The 15,973-nt window shown below is 42.7% G+C and overlaps 2 protein-coding genes across 2 annotated transcripts in view; both read left to right on the top strand.

Annotated features, from left to right (window-relative positions):
* The window catches only part of KLF14 (Kruppel-like factor 14), a 25,787-nt gene extending 25,256 nt beyond the window's left edge, over nucleotides 1–531 (top strand). The window contains exon 2 of the mRNA XM_004677189.1: nucleotides 5–531. Within this exon, the coding sequence (XP_004677246.1) occupies nucleotides 5–531 (527 nt within the window). The remainder of the gene's footprint in view (nucleotides 1–4) is intronic.
* Nucleotides 532–3,788: 3,257 nt separating this feature from the next.
* The window catches only part of TSGA13 (testis specific, 13), a 47,233-nt gene continuing 35,048 nt past the window's right edge, over nucleotides 3,789–15,973 (top strand). The window contains exon 1 of the mRNA XM_012720770.1: nucleotides 3,789–3,809. Within this exon, the coding sequence (XP_012576224.1) occupies nucleotides 3,789–3,809 (21 nt within the window). The remainder of the gene's footprint in view (nucleotides 3,810–15,973) is intronic.

Below are 15,973 nucleotides of genomic sequence, written 5' to 3'. Positions count from 1 at the left end.
GGAGCGCCTGGGGACCCCGGCGCGGTCCCCGGCGCGGCCCCTGGGGCTGGCTCTGCCCCCGTCACGGGCCCAGGACCCCGTCGGAGGCCGGTTACACCTGCTGCCAAGCGCCACCGCTGCCCCTTTCTGGGCTGCAACAAAGCTTATTACAAGTCGTCGCATCTGAAGTCCCACCAGCGCACCCACACGGGTGAGCGCCCTTTCTCCTGCGACTGGCTCGACTGCGACAAGAAGTTCACGCGCTCCGACGAGCTGGCCCGCCACTACAGGACGCACACAGGCGAGAAGCGCTTCTCCTGTCCCCTCTGCCCCAAGCAGTTTTCCCGGAGCGACCACCTGACCAAGCATGCCCGCCGCCACCCAGCCTATCATCCCGACATGATCGAGTATCGGGGACGCCGTCGCACTCCCCGCGTTGACCCGCCACCTCGCGTCGACCCGCCACCGGCTAACCTGGTGGACAGCTCCGGCTCCATCCCGATCTTGGCGACCAGCTTCACCGCCTGCCTGTCTGATGGTCATTGCTTTTAGTCGTCCCTTCCAGGACGATCTCCCAGGCCGTGTCCCTGCCTTCTCGCTGCCCACCCCTCTTTCCCAGAGTCATTAGTCAAGGCACAGACTGGTTCCTCTGCTGAGGGTGGTTGCAGGCAGGCACGGTGGACCCTGGGGAGGGACAGAGGGCCCGCAAATAGCAGGAGTTCTTACAACACATAGCATCCTAAAAGGGAGGGTTGCCTGGAGACAGCCCCCAGGAATGATGAGAAGGGATGAACACCCTGCTACCCTCCAGAGTCCTGAAGATTCTCCGTTCTCTGGAACTAGAGATGTGAAACTGGAATTCTCAGGTGCCTGAGGAGCTCCCAGTCTCAAGGGACTCTGGTTGTTTTACCCACCCGCCTGCTCCGGGTGGACCATGGAGAGGTTGTTATGGGTGGCAGTCTTGGAAGTGTCCACGACTGGGATGGTGAGAGGCCTTTGGAAACAGAAATGATTTCTATTTCTGTAAACAGCAATGTTTACTAATTTATTTTTAGTATATTTTAAACAGGGAAAAATGCACAGGGATCCCAGGTTGATTGGAGGTTGACGTCCTTCACTCCCCAATTGCCCCAGCTACCTCTGCTGGGAGAGACCATGTAAAAATCCATGTAGCTGTATGGCTGGGAGGTGCTTCTTGGTGGCTGGGAGTGGTGAGTCTGTTGCAGGTCCTGTTGCATGGTTAGGTACCCTGCACTGACTTGGTGGCCTTTTTTTTTTTTTTTTTTTCCCATTTTGAGTCTTACTTAGGGACAGTAACTTCCTGGCTTACTCTGACAATGAGATTGGTTCAAAATAAATGGAAACAACCATAAGTGCACCAGAAATAAAAGGATGTTCTAGGCTAGTCCCCCCTTTACCTGGTAGATAAACTCAAGTGACTTTGGGTGATATTGGCCCAAAACAAATCTTTCAGAAACATTCAGGGAAATAGAGGCAGATGGTTCCCCAGCCACCCACTCCAAGTAATCTCAGGTGTGGTAGATTCTGTTGGTTTCCTAATGGTTAATTAGGGGGTTATTTCTCTTGGGGGTCTGTGCATTTTTGTTTCTGCAACAGATGAGTTGGTGAGGCGGGGAGGGGAAGGTGAGTGTGGCTTCTCCCAAGGAGCTGGCTGGATTTGGGAAAGAGCCTGCAAGGTGAAAGTTACTATCGGTTAGGATGACTCTTCTCCCCTCACCTTGGAGTCCCTTCAGCTTATACCCCTGCCCGTCCCTCCCCCATGCAGAAACCAAGTATCAATAATATTTATTTTGTTCTATCCTATCTCTGCTGCTATGGATGAAATCATCAGCCACTTTGCTTACGTTTGTGTGAATGTGTATATATGTAACCCATTAGAGATGGGGCCAAAAGGTATTTTCTGCTCTGGTAAGGTCCCCTTTGGTCCCCTCCTGAGTATCTTATAATCATCAGTCATACTTGTGGAGGATATATATCGCAAAGGACCATAATAGGCATCCAATTAAACAAACTGCTTTTCCCTATTTTGCAGATCAAGACACTGAAACTTAGATAAGCTTAAAATCACACGCTGAACTGCTGGGAGGAACTATGACCAGATTTTAGGTACCTGGCCTTCTAAGCAGCTCTTTCCCTCACACTGGGTTATCCCACCTCCTCTCTCTCTGGGCCTCAGTTAAAAGACACCACTCTCCCTTCCTGTCACTGGGTTCCCCTCATTCCCCAGTCCTCTCACTTCAGTGTTCCTTAAGATGTGTAGTTCTTGTGAGCCCTTTGCTTGCTATGTTTAACCCAAAAGCCCTTTACTTAGCAAGTTGAGTCTATTCCCTCCTTCAGCACCCTGAGGACTTAGAGTGGGAATGACTTTTTGGCATCTTCAGGCGAGACTATACCTTGTAACATGGCAGATTAATTTTCAATGTCAATTCCTTTTTTTTTTTTTTTTACTGGCCCTGGGAATTTCAGCTTCCATGAGAGAGTGAGTGATATGAACCTGGCATTAGTCTATGCCAAGTGTTTATATACTAAGTGAGGGAAGGGCCTTTAAGAAGGACCCAGATGGTGTGGCCTGTGACCCTGAAGAGTTTCAGTGTTTCCTGGTGTGAACTAATCAAAGTAAGGGAACTCTCCTGGAACTACATACGGGAAGGAACAGCCCCAGTGGTGGAGGTGGGTTTTGGTGGTGGGAAGAGTTTCCCTTTTGTTCCTTTTGTCTCCTCAGCTGGGACTGGCTAGGAAGGGCACTGCAGCATCACTAAGGACTGTGATTTCCCTTTGTTCACATCAGTAGAAGATCTGGCATTTGGTAGGTGGACCAACGGAGCTAACAGGAGAGAGACTTCCACTGACCATTCTGGAATTGGGCTCAAGAAAGCTTGGCTTATCCACCCTTTGATAAATAACTTTTGATTCTCAAACTCCCAAGTAGTGTCCTTATTTGGCTGCTTCTACTTTGGGGACTTTCGTCTGGGAATGACTTCTGACAATCTAAATGTGGTATGTCTGTCAATAACTCCTCCTAGGTCTCAGGGGGGTGGCGGGGGGGGGGGAGATCCAGAACACCAGAGTGTGCAGTTTATGGATGCAAGATTTCTAGGCTGGTCTTTCTTCCTCTAGTATTTTCACTCCAGCAGCTAGGCTACTCTGGAGGAGAAGTTATTAGTGAAATATTTTGGAAGAGGCTTCCTACTTTTATGAGAATTTCTTTGTCTTGTTTTGTTTATTAGATAGAACTCAGAAAATGAATGTGTCCGGGAATTGGTGGGGTCAGCTTGACACTCTGGTTCCTGATTCCACCCCGCCATGATGAGTTCTGATGTACAAATGACCTAGTAACCGAGTCTATTAACATATCTCTTCCTGGGTTAGAAGCTGGGAACATGTTCTAAATTAGACCTTGGGAGTGAGAGAATAGGATACCTTATGTTCTTGGGAGAGGGTAAAGAGTACAGGCTCTGCCCCCATACTCGGGGACAAGAATCTGTCACTTGTCCCCCTTTCCCTGTTCTTCTCTAAGTTAGGAAGCATATTAGAATGTCGTTTTTGGTTTTGTACCTCGTCACCCCAAAAGAAAATTGTGTTCACTGATGGAAACATAGGGAAGAAGGTCACTGAACACACGCACATACTATACTTCTCTCTCTCTCTCTCTCTCAGCTATCTTCTCTCTTTTGTACCTCTTTGCTGCAATGTGTATGCATCCACTCAGCGTATCTGCTGAGGCCCAGCCTGCCTTCTACAGGAGGGTCTGAAGAGCACCTCTTTCTGTTTCTACATTTTGCGTAGCTATGCCCTTGGCCACTCTCCAGGTAAGTGTTTTCTTTGTGTGTTGTCCTTTTGGGGGTATCATTCCAAGACCAGGAATTAGGATGGTAAGAGGAACAGTGGAAGGATGGTATTAGAAAACTTAATTTTGTACATAGAGTGCCATTATCAACAAAATATTTATGTTTTGATCCCACTACCTAGTTCCTATATCATTATTCAGTTGGTTGAGGGGAAGCATAGGACTAATTTTCTTTCTTAAAAGTCAACCCATGAAAATGTTTATTTAGTTTTAAATCTTGAGAAATAATAGGTACTCTGTCAGGAATTAAGGGACAAAAAAAGACGTATGGAAATGGGACATCTGGTAACCAGGACACTGATCTTTATCGTTTTAATAATCTTAAGTCTTTGAGTTCTTTGACCTTTCAAATGTTAGCAGCTTATGGTAGTCTGTGTGCACAGGAAAGTCCCTCTTGTTTTAGAGGTACTAGAAATAGGGATTTATGGAAGTTGGCTGCACAAACCATTGTGACTGATCTTGGTTCACATAGATAAAGTTGAGTCAGGTTTGCCATAAAAGAGAAGGTTTCTATGGAGTAGAAAAGTCTATGCCGTCTTTATTCTCAGCCAGAATAGCAGGTACCATACAAAAGTGTATGTTCCAGGCATCCTTAAAAAACCAGTTTGGAAGATTCTAGCCCTTGAATTGTGCTGGAGAGTAGCATTAAATCACTTTCACCCAATTTGGTCCCTTTTATGTTGACTTGATTTGCATATTTTTATAGGGTCAAGGAGATACCTATAGGAAGGGTCAAATTCTTTAATTCACATGAAGGTATACAGAGTACTTTGTATTAATATTCCAAGATGGTGCCAGATCTACAGACTATCTTGAAAGGGACTCAAGTTAAATATTCCATCACAGAGGAAAGAATGATTTTAATCATAAATACAAAAGAAAGAATATAATTATTTTTATATAGGGATTTGATATAGAAAGAAATAACACTATTTTAGTCCCAGAGAGTAACAAGAGTATTGAAATGAGCTGTGCATAAATTTTTCTCTCCCTGAGAATCAATATGTTAAGGAAATCAAAGAGGAACCATATTAGTTCCATATATATATGCATATATTAATATGTACAGTGATATTGAATATTAATATGTATCTATATATATTGAAGTAAAGTGGAAGTAGAAGTTCAAGAATGTATAAAAAGGAAAACAGGTTGAACTGGAAGAAGAAAAGGATTTCTTTAGAAGAATGTTCTTAAAGGACAATACAAATGGGAAAATAAGAAAGACCAGGAGTCAAGCAATCTTGAAGATGCACTTGTAACAGAGAGTGGTGATTTAGTCATTGGTAAGTGAGAGGAAGAGATTGGAACCTGAGCAGATATAAGCATGGAAGCAAGCTGTCAGAGAAAACAGTCCTACCTCCATCAGGAATATCAAATCCATGGGAATATTGATAGCTACCTGCCTGAGTCTGTATAGAAAGTGATGAGAAATCACCCTTTCAGTGTTGATGGTTACAAGAAATGTAGATAGTACTTCCAACTTTTTTTTTAGCTTCATCGCAGTGATTTAGCATTGTCAATGAAAATCCAAATATGATTTGGATAATATAGAGTTAGGTCTCTAAGAGAAAACATAAGGTAGATGAGCTATAAAACAAGTCATAGATATTAGGAAGGAAAAATATATTTCAGTTGGCTTCGAAGTAAGTGTTTATTTTAAAAAAATACTAAATTGTGATTTAATTTAAAAACATTTTGCAAACTAGTATCAGATAATTACTTAAGTGAGTTAAAAAAAAAGTCCACCAAAGCTTATAGTAAACATCGAACCTAAAAATATTTGAAGATTACAGGAAATCCTGTTGATCATCTAATAAAAGTAGAAAGGGAATCTTAACAAACCCCAGATAGCTAGTAACATAAAAAAACAACAAAAATATAACCACAACCCATGCATTAGGAAGTAGAAAAGCAAACCTCTACATTATACCAATAAGAGAGGCAATTACAATACTTTAGAACTGATGGAAGATCAAAAGCACTGCATAGCAAAACTTGATGCAGGCAGAGAGCTCTGGGAGAGGAAGTATAATTTATGTCCTTAAGTTTGTGTTCAAAAATAAAAGACTTAAGGGATATAAACTAAGCTTTCAGTTTCAAAAGATATGGAAAACAAACCCCACAGAAACAGAGAAATTATTATGTCATGCATTTTTAATACTATCTCTAATGGGAACAAAAATTGGTATTTATGATATTATGATGCTTTTGATTGTTCAAAAAACTAATATAAACATATCTATATGTGTGTATATATATATGTATATATATATATATATATTCCAAATAGGTGGTTTAAGTTGTTTGTGTAGGTGTAGGGGATTAGTAAAAAAAAAAAAAAATAGCCTAAAAGTCTCTTACAGGAATGGTAATGAGAATGGCTGAAAAACTCTGCTATAGATAGAAGCAGAAATTAGTGAAATGGAAGAAAAAAATGAATAGAGTGGAATAAAAGTCTTTTTAAATGCCCAATGAAAATAGATTTCTTTGGAAAGTATGATTAAGAACAAGACACAAAATTTATCAAAATTTAAAAAGATACAAAACCTTAATAATACCAATAGATTGTTTTAAATTATAAAAGAATAACATAAACAACTTACAGCAGTAGAGATGGAAAATACATGGATAATCTTACAGGAAAATATAACATTTTGGGAAGACCCAAGAAGATGTAGATTATCTGCAGTAGAAATGGTTGTCAAAGTTCTATCCTTTCAAAAAAGGCACTAGGTTTAGGTGGTTGTATAGGAAATTTTCTAAAATTTAAGAAATAATAAGTATCTTCCATCTTTTGTAAATTGTTCCAAATCATTGTAAAATCTTCAACTTATATAGTTAAACCATCCCTCATACCAAAGCATGATTAAAAAACACCACTTTATCTATAAACATGGGTGCACAAATCATAAGTACAATATTATGACTTCTAACTCAGCAGAGAATGAAAAGAATAATGCACCATGATAGGAAGTTTATCTCAGAATGCAACATTAACTCAGTAGTAGAATTCTGTCAATATAATTCACTGCATCAATTGAAAATCAGTGACTTTCTTCTATGCTCAAAATTATTAATTAGAAAATTATTTTATATACAGCAACAGAGGAGGATATAAAAAACCTACAAAAAAAACCTAACACTTCTACTGAGTGACATAAAAGAAAATATGACTAAAGACACTGAAGCCAATAAAACTCAATACTATAGAAATGTCCGTCCTTTTCTCAAATCTATATATTTGATCCATTACAGTCAAAACCCCAGAAGTATTTTTCAAAAAACCTTTTCAAGGAAATACTACAGAAGATCATAGGGGAAGGCAGGAGGAAAAGGAGGGAGAATAGATTTACCAAGTACCAAAATACTACAAAGCTATGACCATTGAAACAGTATGGCATAGTGCAGGAACAAAGAGAAAAGTGGGATTGCATAAGGAACTCAAAATAGATGTGTGACTATGGAAGAACTTGCAATTTAAGAGACATGGCACGTAAGATCAGTGAGGAAAAGACAGACTGAGCAGTGAATGCTCCTGAGACAATCAGCTCTTCATGAACAAAAGCAACCATTACAGTGAAAAAAAAAATACAACATTATTTTCTACTCAAAGCTTTCAAAAAATAAATTCTAGATGGCAAAGACTTTAACATAGCTAAGCTGTAGAAATTATCAGTCAAAAAGACTAGAAATCTGTTACCTTTGGATAAAGAAGACTTTAACACAACATTTTTTAAAATAAAAATTTAAAGAGGGAAACGATTCAAAGGCATCAAAATTCTAAAATGTTTTACAGCTGAAAAACTAAACAAAGCGTGGTACAAAACAACACTCTTATTGAGCAGGTATAAGGTCAATATCCAACATAACCAAAAGTCTGAGTGATGAAGGCTCCCTACAGTGGTGACTGGATAGTAATAGGCAATTTACAGGAAGGAGAAGGGTTGAAAATGTCAGTGTTTCTTTAGCCCCATATATAATTCTTTTACTCTTTTAAAAGGAGACTATGCTTGTGTACATTAAAAACAAACAAACAAACAAACAAAAACTAACAGGCAAAGAACAAAAGCAGATGGTAGGAAATTGCAGAGCAGACAAATAAAGCAAGCAGGTACCATAAGCTTTGTATCAGTCAAAATAAAAACAAAAGTGTGAAACATTGATGAGACACAGGTAGATTCTTTTGTACAGAGAAAAAAGATACTATAAATCTAAAATAATTAAGGACATTTTTGTCCCTGTATTGGGGGTGTCCATTTAAGAATTCTAGTACCTACTCTGGACAAGAGTTTCTTCTCCCACTCCCCACTGGGAATGTGGACCCATGCCCATTTTCTCAAGCTTATTATAGGGGTGGAGTAAGGGAATACCAACAGTAGTTAGGTCACATGGGAACTGGGCTCAATCTAAATTCTCCCAGGAAAATATTTCCCTTTTGAAATACTTCCTTTCTCATCTTTTCCCTTCTCTCCTTGTCCTCTCATTTTTCACAATAGGTGATCCAGAGCTTGACCAGAGAGTTTATTACCCTTTCAAAATGTTCTAGTTTAGTAATGGGAAAGGAGAGAGCAGTCAAGAGCATACATTTATAGGATGGTAGCCTGCTGGATTAGTAGTAGCAGATTGCAGCTTTCCAACAAACTCCTACTCCTGTTAATAACAGAGATCTTTAACTTGTCAGACTCTCTCCAGGGCTGCCTCCCTGTGTGGGTCTCTCATTCCTTCCCACCTTGGATTCTGAATGCCAGGTCCTTAAAGAGCCTCAAGATGGCAGAAATGGAAGCAATCTCAGGCTGTGTGCTGCACTGTTCTTTGGACTCTCATTCCCTTTCCATGCTCTGTGGCTTTTCTGGGCACCTCTAGGCATGTAGTGCTTGTGTTGGTGCATTGCAACAGGTCCTGTTTGCTGCTTTTGGGGTGCTCGTCTGATACTCGCTGCTGGAGCCTGCTGTCGCCTCTGCTGTGACAACCCTGTTGGATATGACTTTCTTCTTTCAAATGCAAACCTCTTCTGGGCCTTAGTTCTCTCAGCATTCCTGCGCCCTCTCACCATGGCACGGAACATATTCTGGTTCCCTTCTACACCACATCAAGGCCACAGGGAACTGGGGTGCAGACACAGGTCCATCTGTGTAGACATTGCTCTGCCATTTCATGACAACGCTTAATGGCACCTCGTTGACCTGGAGTGGGAGTGAATCAGCCCAGATGTTCTGAAGCTATGCAACTTCTCTGCATTCTTGATGTTGGGTCTGTCTTCTCCATTCTGGGCCAAAGGCCCAAGGAAGGAGGGGGGCGACGGTTCCTTCTCAAGGATCTAAGCTCCAGGTAAGTCTAGTTTCAAGTCCTCTGACCTGCCCCCACTCTTCCAACTGGAAAATCATTTCACTTCCTCTCTCCATAGAGGGTACTCCATAGTTGCTTTGCTTATTGGTTTTAGAAAAAAATTTGTGTAGGCTTTATGCTTTGCTCTTAATACATAAGAACAGTTTTTCTTTTCCAACAAAGCTTTCAAGACTGCTGTCATTTCTGGGCTTGTTATTTACCTTTATGTGTCTGCTTTCATGTTCACAATGTTCTCTGAGGCAGATGGGAGAAAATAAGAAAAAGATCACATTAATATTTTCTAAAACTTACCTCCCTCATACCAATTTTCAGTTTGACTAAAGATTAGTTCTGAAGGTGGAACTAAGAGCAGGATACCCCTCCTTCCTGTCTTCTATACCCCCCACCTCTATGCTATTGGGTCTTTACAAGAAAACACACTTATCAAATATAAATAAAACAAAAGGAAGTTAGCCTGTCTTCTACAGAGCTCTAGAGTCAGGAAAAGCCTAAGGGGGCAGGGAAGATGGTATTTATTATGCTTAATCAGGGCGTGTATGGCACACACAGGTGACAGGTCAGCTGCACCCTGTGACCCTGCGAGTCACCGTGGAATTCTAGGTCCACACATCTTGTTATGGGAGGGACAGCAACTTGGTCAGTGGGTTCCAGTAGGGGTCAGCAATTGATTGGACTGGAGAGTGTCTAGCAGCCTCAAAGGCGATGCCTGAAGACTCTCCTTCTGGGGCTGTGAGTAGGCTTGGCTTCTGCCTCATAGCCCCAGGTTTTCATGGGCCAAGGCATACATTTAACAAATATTTATTGAGCACTTACAGTATGTTCAATGAATGTTTATTTAAAGGCACTTGAGATATCTTAGTGAATAAAACAAAGACCATGTCTTTATGTTTTATTTTCTAGCAGAAGGGTATAAATAATAAATAAGCAAGTTATAGAGTTTGTTAGTAATAAAAGATAGGGTGTGAATAAAAAATAGCCACTGGCTGAGTGGGATCAGAAGGGGTTAGGCTGAGGTAATAAATTGGGTGATCTGAGTAGGCTTCCTGGAGTGTTATGTTGTGTCCTCAAAATAGAGATGAGCAAGGACTTGAAGGAGTTAGCTTGGAGACATCTGGGTACAAGTGTACAGGCAGAAACAACCTAAGGGGATGAGATCAAGAAACACAACCAAGACTAGCATCCCTGGAGCAGCTTAAGGGTCAGAAGAAGGGGGGCAGCCAGGTCACGTGGCCCTTCTAGGCCATTGTAAGGACTGACTTCTTGGTGTGAAATGGAGGGTGTTGAAATGGAGGGGCATGGAGGGATTTGAGCTGAAGTGTGAGATGTTCTGCCTTATGTTTAGAAGAATTACTTAATAGTTTGAGAGACATAAATAAGGAGAGGAGACAATTTCACTCATCTAGATCTGGTGACAGTGGTGTTTGGATCAAAGTGATGGTAGAGGAGTTGGAGAGAAGTACTCAAACAGGTAAATTTTGAAGGAAAAGCCAGTCGACTTCCTAAACAATTGGCCCTGGAGAGTGAGAGCAGGAAGAGTCAAAGTTCTTTGGCCTGAGCAGTTGGGAGGATGGAGTTGCCATCAGCAGAGTTGAGGAAGGCTGGAAGTGGCAGTAGCATTGGGGCAGATTTTAGGGGAATTACAAGTGTTTAGACTGGGACATGTTGAGTTTCAGATACAGATTAGCTATCCCAGGAGAACATTTCAATCGGCAATCAAGTAAGCCTGGAGTTTGGGAGCAAGTTCTCTGCTAGGGATAAAAATTCGAAAGTTGACATGTTCAAAGCAGAGTCTGAATCAGATCAATGACAGAGAGGACTGATTAAGTCTGATCTCTGCGGTACTCCACATTCAACTGAGAGAGGAGTGGTGGAACCAGCAGATGAAACTGAGTTGATGGGAGCAGGGAGAGAAGACAAAGATGCTGTCCCAGGGGTCAGGCACGTAGTGATAGATGTCAAGTAGGATGAAGGCTGGGAGCTGGCCTGGATTCCAGCTCCTTGATGGTTATGGGTGACCTCGCTGAGGGCATCTGTGGCTGAGTAGTAACTGCAAACACCAGATTGCAGAGGATTTGGGAAAGAATGCAAAAGAAACTGGATGCCAGAAACAGAGTATTATTTTGAATCATTTTTCTGCAAATGGGAGGAAAAACATGGAGTAGAAAGTGGTTCTTTATAAAAAGCGGGGTCAAGAAAAGGGGTTTTTTTTTCTTTAATGGAAAAAAACACCCAGCCTGTTCATAAGCTAGTGAAAATGATCCAAGAGGGAATAAATGTTAGCAATGAGAGACAGAGAGAGGGAGCATCTCAAGAGAGAGATTGAAGAGGACAGGACACAGAGACCCCCAGCCTGCATGGAGGGTTGATGTTGGCTAGGAGCAGGGACATTTCATGGGGAGATTCAGAATTCTCCCCCAGTCAGGCCTGCTCCATGCTATTAAAACCCCTCGGCTACTGGTATAAAATCTCTGCTGGGGCATCTGACTTCCCTTATAAATTTTCAGCTCAGAATGTAAGAGGCAAACCTACCCCAAAAGTTTCGAGGTGTTAAGTACTGAATGTCAAGTCCTACCTGTCTTTTTCCTTAGGTTGCCAGTGTCTTGGTTTCTCAGCACCATTTTTCAGGCTGAGTAGGTGCATTTTCCTTACCTTTAGAGCTGAGCTAACTGAAACAGATGGCTTCTTCTAGTCCATTTTGGTGACATGCTGGCCATTAGCTCTCGGGACTGTCCTAGTAACAGGCAATCTTGCCTTGTGGCCTAGGAGACCAAACACGTACACAAGCCCACTCAAGGGCAACTGTGATTGTCTTCAGAGCCCACCCTGAGGTAGTTCCTATGATAGAGGTGGTTTTTATTCTGGAGTCCTAGAAAGGAGATCTTCCTTCTCATTTTTCCAAGTATTTGTGTGGCTAACATAAAACTCTTCTCAGACAACCATCAGCCTGTTGGGTTGGGGGTCATAGACAGTCACAGAGGTGTTCCCTGTGGTCTTTGGACACCTTAGCTCCTCACAGTGGTGGCACAGGTTTCGGCTTAAAGGCACTTCCTTGCTGGGACGTGTGGTAGTAGCCAGCACACCAAACTCACAGTTCTTGTGCTTTAAGACTTCCACCCCCACTGCAATTTAATGTAGGCGCCTTTAATCCTGAGGGTACACTTAGGAGAGTATACTCTATAAGGGTCAAGGAAAACCATGCGTTAGTTCCATTTCGTACCCTTGGTTAAAAAGTTTGCCACCCAGCAGCCCAGGTGTTCTCGGGCCGCCTCAATTTGGTGAATCCAGGACACGTAGCGGAAGACTGTGGTTACCTTGGTCGCTTGGCAAATGTGTTCCTCCCTGTCTGCCTGGACTGCCTTGTCCCTGCTCACACGCCCGGGGTGAGCTGCTGTTCTACCCATTCCCACACCTGGCACCATCTCCATGCAACTTGCTCCCAGGCACTGCTAGCATGCAGAGACCACGGAGCACATTTATTGTGTGAAGAACCCAGACGCCTTTGTCCCTCACTGACCTTATTGTCCACCACTTACAATGTCATGCAAGATTAAGTTGAGTGCTCAGGGTAGAGACTGTACTCATCATCTCCCAGGTAGGAAAGTGAAGTGTGATTTTTATTGTACGCCAATTTTTTTTAAAGATCTAATTTTATTTATTTATAAGAACTGGGATGTAGGCCAGAGGTGTGGGGATGAGAGGATTTACCAGAGACAGAGTGGGAAGGAGAACAGGCACATCTACTGAAATACACTGCTGAGGGGAGCAGACGGCAAGATAGGAGAGGTCTGCTGCGCCATGTGGGCCAGCTCCTTGGCTAGGATCGAACTCATGCTGCAGTAGCTGGCAATAGCTTGATAGCACTGAGACTTCACCCTTGCTCCACCAGGGAGGCCCATATACAAGTATTTTGTATTTGTAACTCTACCTCACAAAAAAAGGGTGATAGTTCACCACCCAGGTCCCACGAGTTCTTTGTCCTATTGATTATGTTAGGGAGCCAACTTAGAATTTATACCCTTGAAAGAGGAGATATTAGAAGATATTATCTCTTTCTGGTATAAAAGATACATATGTTGGAATTTTTTATTTTCTTACAACACCTATTAGGTAAGCACCTGTATGAGATAAAGTTGCTTTGAACTGCAAGTAACATAAGTAGTGACTTACTATAATTTATTATAACTGAACCAACCGAGGCGCCTCCCCCCTTATATGACAGATGGGAGGTCAGTGCCTGCTGGTTAGTGCCTCTGTGCTGAGAGGGTCAGTATCTCTTCCTATGCCACCTCATGAACAAAGATAGTCAGGTGAGTTTCAGGCGTCTTGTTCGTGTTCAGTGCACAACCTGAGATGGACACAAGTGACTTCTCTCCCTTTTACCAGAAGTGTAGAACCTTCCAGAATTGTCCTGACCCATACAAATGACAGGTGACATTCCCTTCCACCCTTATAGACTGGAACTAGGGCATACAACCAACCATAGCTGCAGGAAGCCTGGACATTCAGGAGAGGACTTTTAGAATAATCAGTCTCATTGTGGCTCATGGCCTGGTATATCCTTGACCACAACTGGAGTTCTCTTTACAGCAGATAAAGGGAGAAGATAGATATTGGTCAAAAATGGACAGAACCTGTCAGACTATCCTGTTGACCTCCTGATGACCACTTACATGCAGGCCAAAGTAAGTCTTTTATCTTTAGGTTGGCCAGTTCAGCCACTCACGCTTTAGTCTCCCACATGCCATGGTTAACTACAGACCCATGTAAAGAACATGGTTATGTTACAGATAGTGGGGGCAGACATTCAACTCTTTGATTCTCTCAAATGTTTGATAACCCTATAATGAGTGTTTTACATACTTATAATCACTCAAATTACCTTTCCAGTTTGAAGTACTGCCTTTGGCAAGACTGGCAAACCAGTCAGTGACTTGCACACTATTTGTTTCTCACAGATGGTTACATCAGGGTCCTCTTTGAGACTGCGTAGACGAGGCATTGCTGTGAAGATCCAATACCACCATCTTTCCCCCTCCCACTCCCTCCTAAACAAAGTCAGGGGGGAAGATGGGGGAGGCGAGGGAATTTCCTTTATTTTTCAGGTTTTCTCTAGATTTTATAAGTAGCCGATCCTTTCTCTGACTCCCAGTCAGGGCTGCCGGTGCCTTTAATTATGACTTTTTAAAAATTTTCCTGTGGGGAGAGGTGGAAGGGAGGCTTTCAGGAACCCAAATTCTGACTCTGAGCTGGGATTTACTACTACTTTTCAATTGTTGGTTTACACAGGTGTCTTCATGAAGAGGGAGATCACATTTCTTTAAGAAACGTCTTCTTAAAGGTGCTTTCTCCTTATAGTTCAAGGAAGAAAGCACAAATGTCTTAGAGCAGTGAAAACATAAAGACGGATGAATGGAGATGGTGTCTCTGACAGGTAACGGGCTGGGGGCTCCTAATGCAAGGTTTGGAGGTTACTTAGCTACAAAATCTGAGAGGCAAGAGTCACAAAAACATAAAGCCCCCCAGTTTCCCTTTTGACCTGGACTGATGTGCAGAAGTCAGGTGATCACGTGGGTGTTCTCCATGTGGCCAAGGGGCAGCACCCCATGGGCAAGAGAGCCGGTGGCAACAGGGCACACTCTTTCACCAGGTCATAGTCGGGGTACTAGAGCAGTCCGGTAGGAAGCTTCCTGGAGACTCTTTCTTCATACCCAAGGCTGAAAGGAGGCAGCAGGGAAAAGAAACCCTGATTACCAAAGATGGAGGCATAGACATCATGGCGTGCAATGAAGTAGGATTTCACAGTCCCATGAGTGGGAGAGTAATAGCTGTCCTGCATGTATTTGTATATAAAAAGAAATTTCCTATAAGGAATTGGTGCATGAACTATGAAGGATGGCAAGTCCCAACATTTGCAGTTGACACAGTGGAGACCCAGGGAAGCTGATGGTGTAGTTTCAGTCTAAAGTCTTTATTTTTTTTTTAAGATTTATTTATGTATGCATACAGAACTGTGGTACAGGCCAGAAGTGCCGGGTGGTGGGAGGATTTACCAGAGACAGAGTGGAGAGCAGAACAGGCAGATCGAGGGGAGCAGTGGGCGAGACAGGAGACAGGAGGTCTGCTGCGTCATGCAGGTCAGCTCTGGCGCCACTGATGGAACTCGCACAGAGGCGGCCCCGGCTAGTTTGTAGTGCTGTGTCCTAACCCTTCGCACTGCTAGGGAGGGAGGACCCAGTCTAAAGTCTTTAGATTAAGAAATAGCCTCTTATTCTCTAAGAGACTAAATCTAAGTCACTTAGTCTAAAGACTATGAAATAACTGGTGTTTTCTGTTCAAATCTGAAGGCGGCGGGGGGAGAAGTAATGTTTCCAGTGGAGAGCATTGAGGCAAGAGGAGTTCCCTTATGACCAGGGAGGTGAGGGGGGCGGTGTTCAAAATTTTGTTCTGTGTGGACATCCCACTGATGGATGGAATCACATCCCCCCTGGGGCAGGCACCCCTGCTTGGCTCAATCTATTGATTCAAATGTTAATCTCATCCGGAAACACTCAGAATATTTCACCAAATGTCTTGGAAACCTATGATCCAGCTAAGTTGATCCATAAAACCAATGATCTCAGAAAATGTTGCATCTAGTGAGGGTGTTCTAGCTCCTGGGGACTTCTGAATAGTTCATCTGCCCATAGGACTCCAGGTGAGTATCTTAGGCACTCACTTACAGAGTATTTTCAGCTCGAGAAAGGGCCTCCTCCCTGAACCTTTCTTTTTTTTTTTATT

Source organism: Condylura cristata, unplaced genomic scaffold (assembly GCF_000260355.1).
Source record: "Condylura cristata isolate star-nosed mole 26May11 unplaced genomic scaffold, ConCri1.0 scaffold00005, whole genome shotgun sequence".
NCBI lineage: Eukaryota > Metazoa > Chordata > Mammalia > Eulipotyphla > Talpidae > Condylura > Condylura cristata.
The sequence above is the reverse complement of the archived record's forward strand: the minus strand, read 5'-3'. Positions and strand labels throughout refer to the sequence as shown.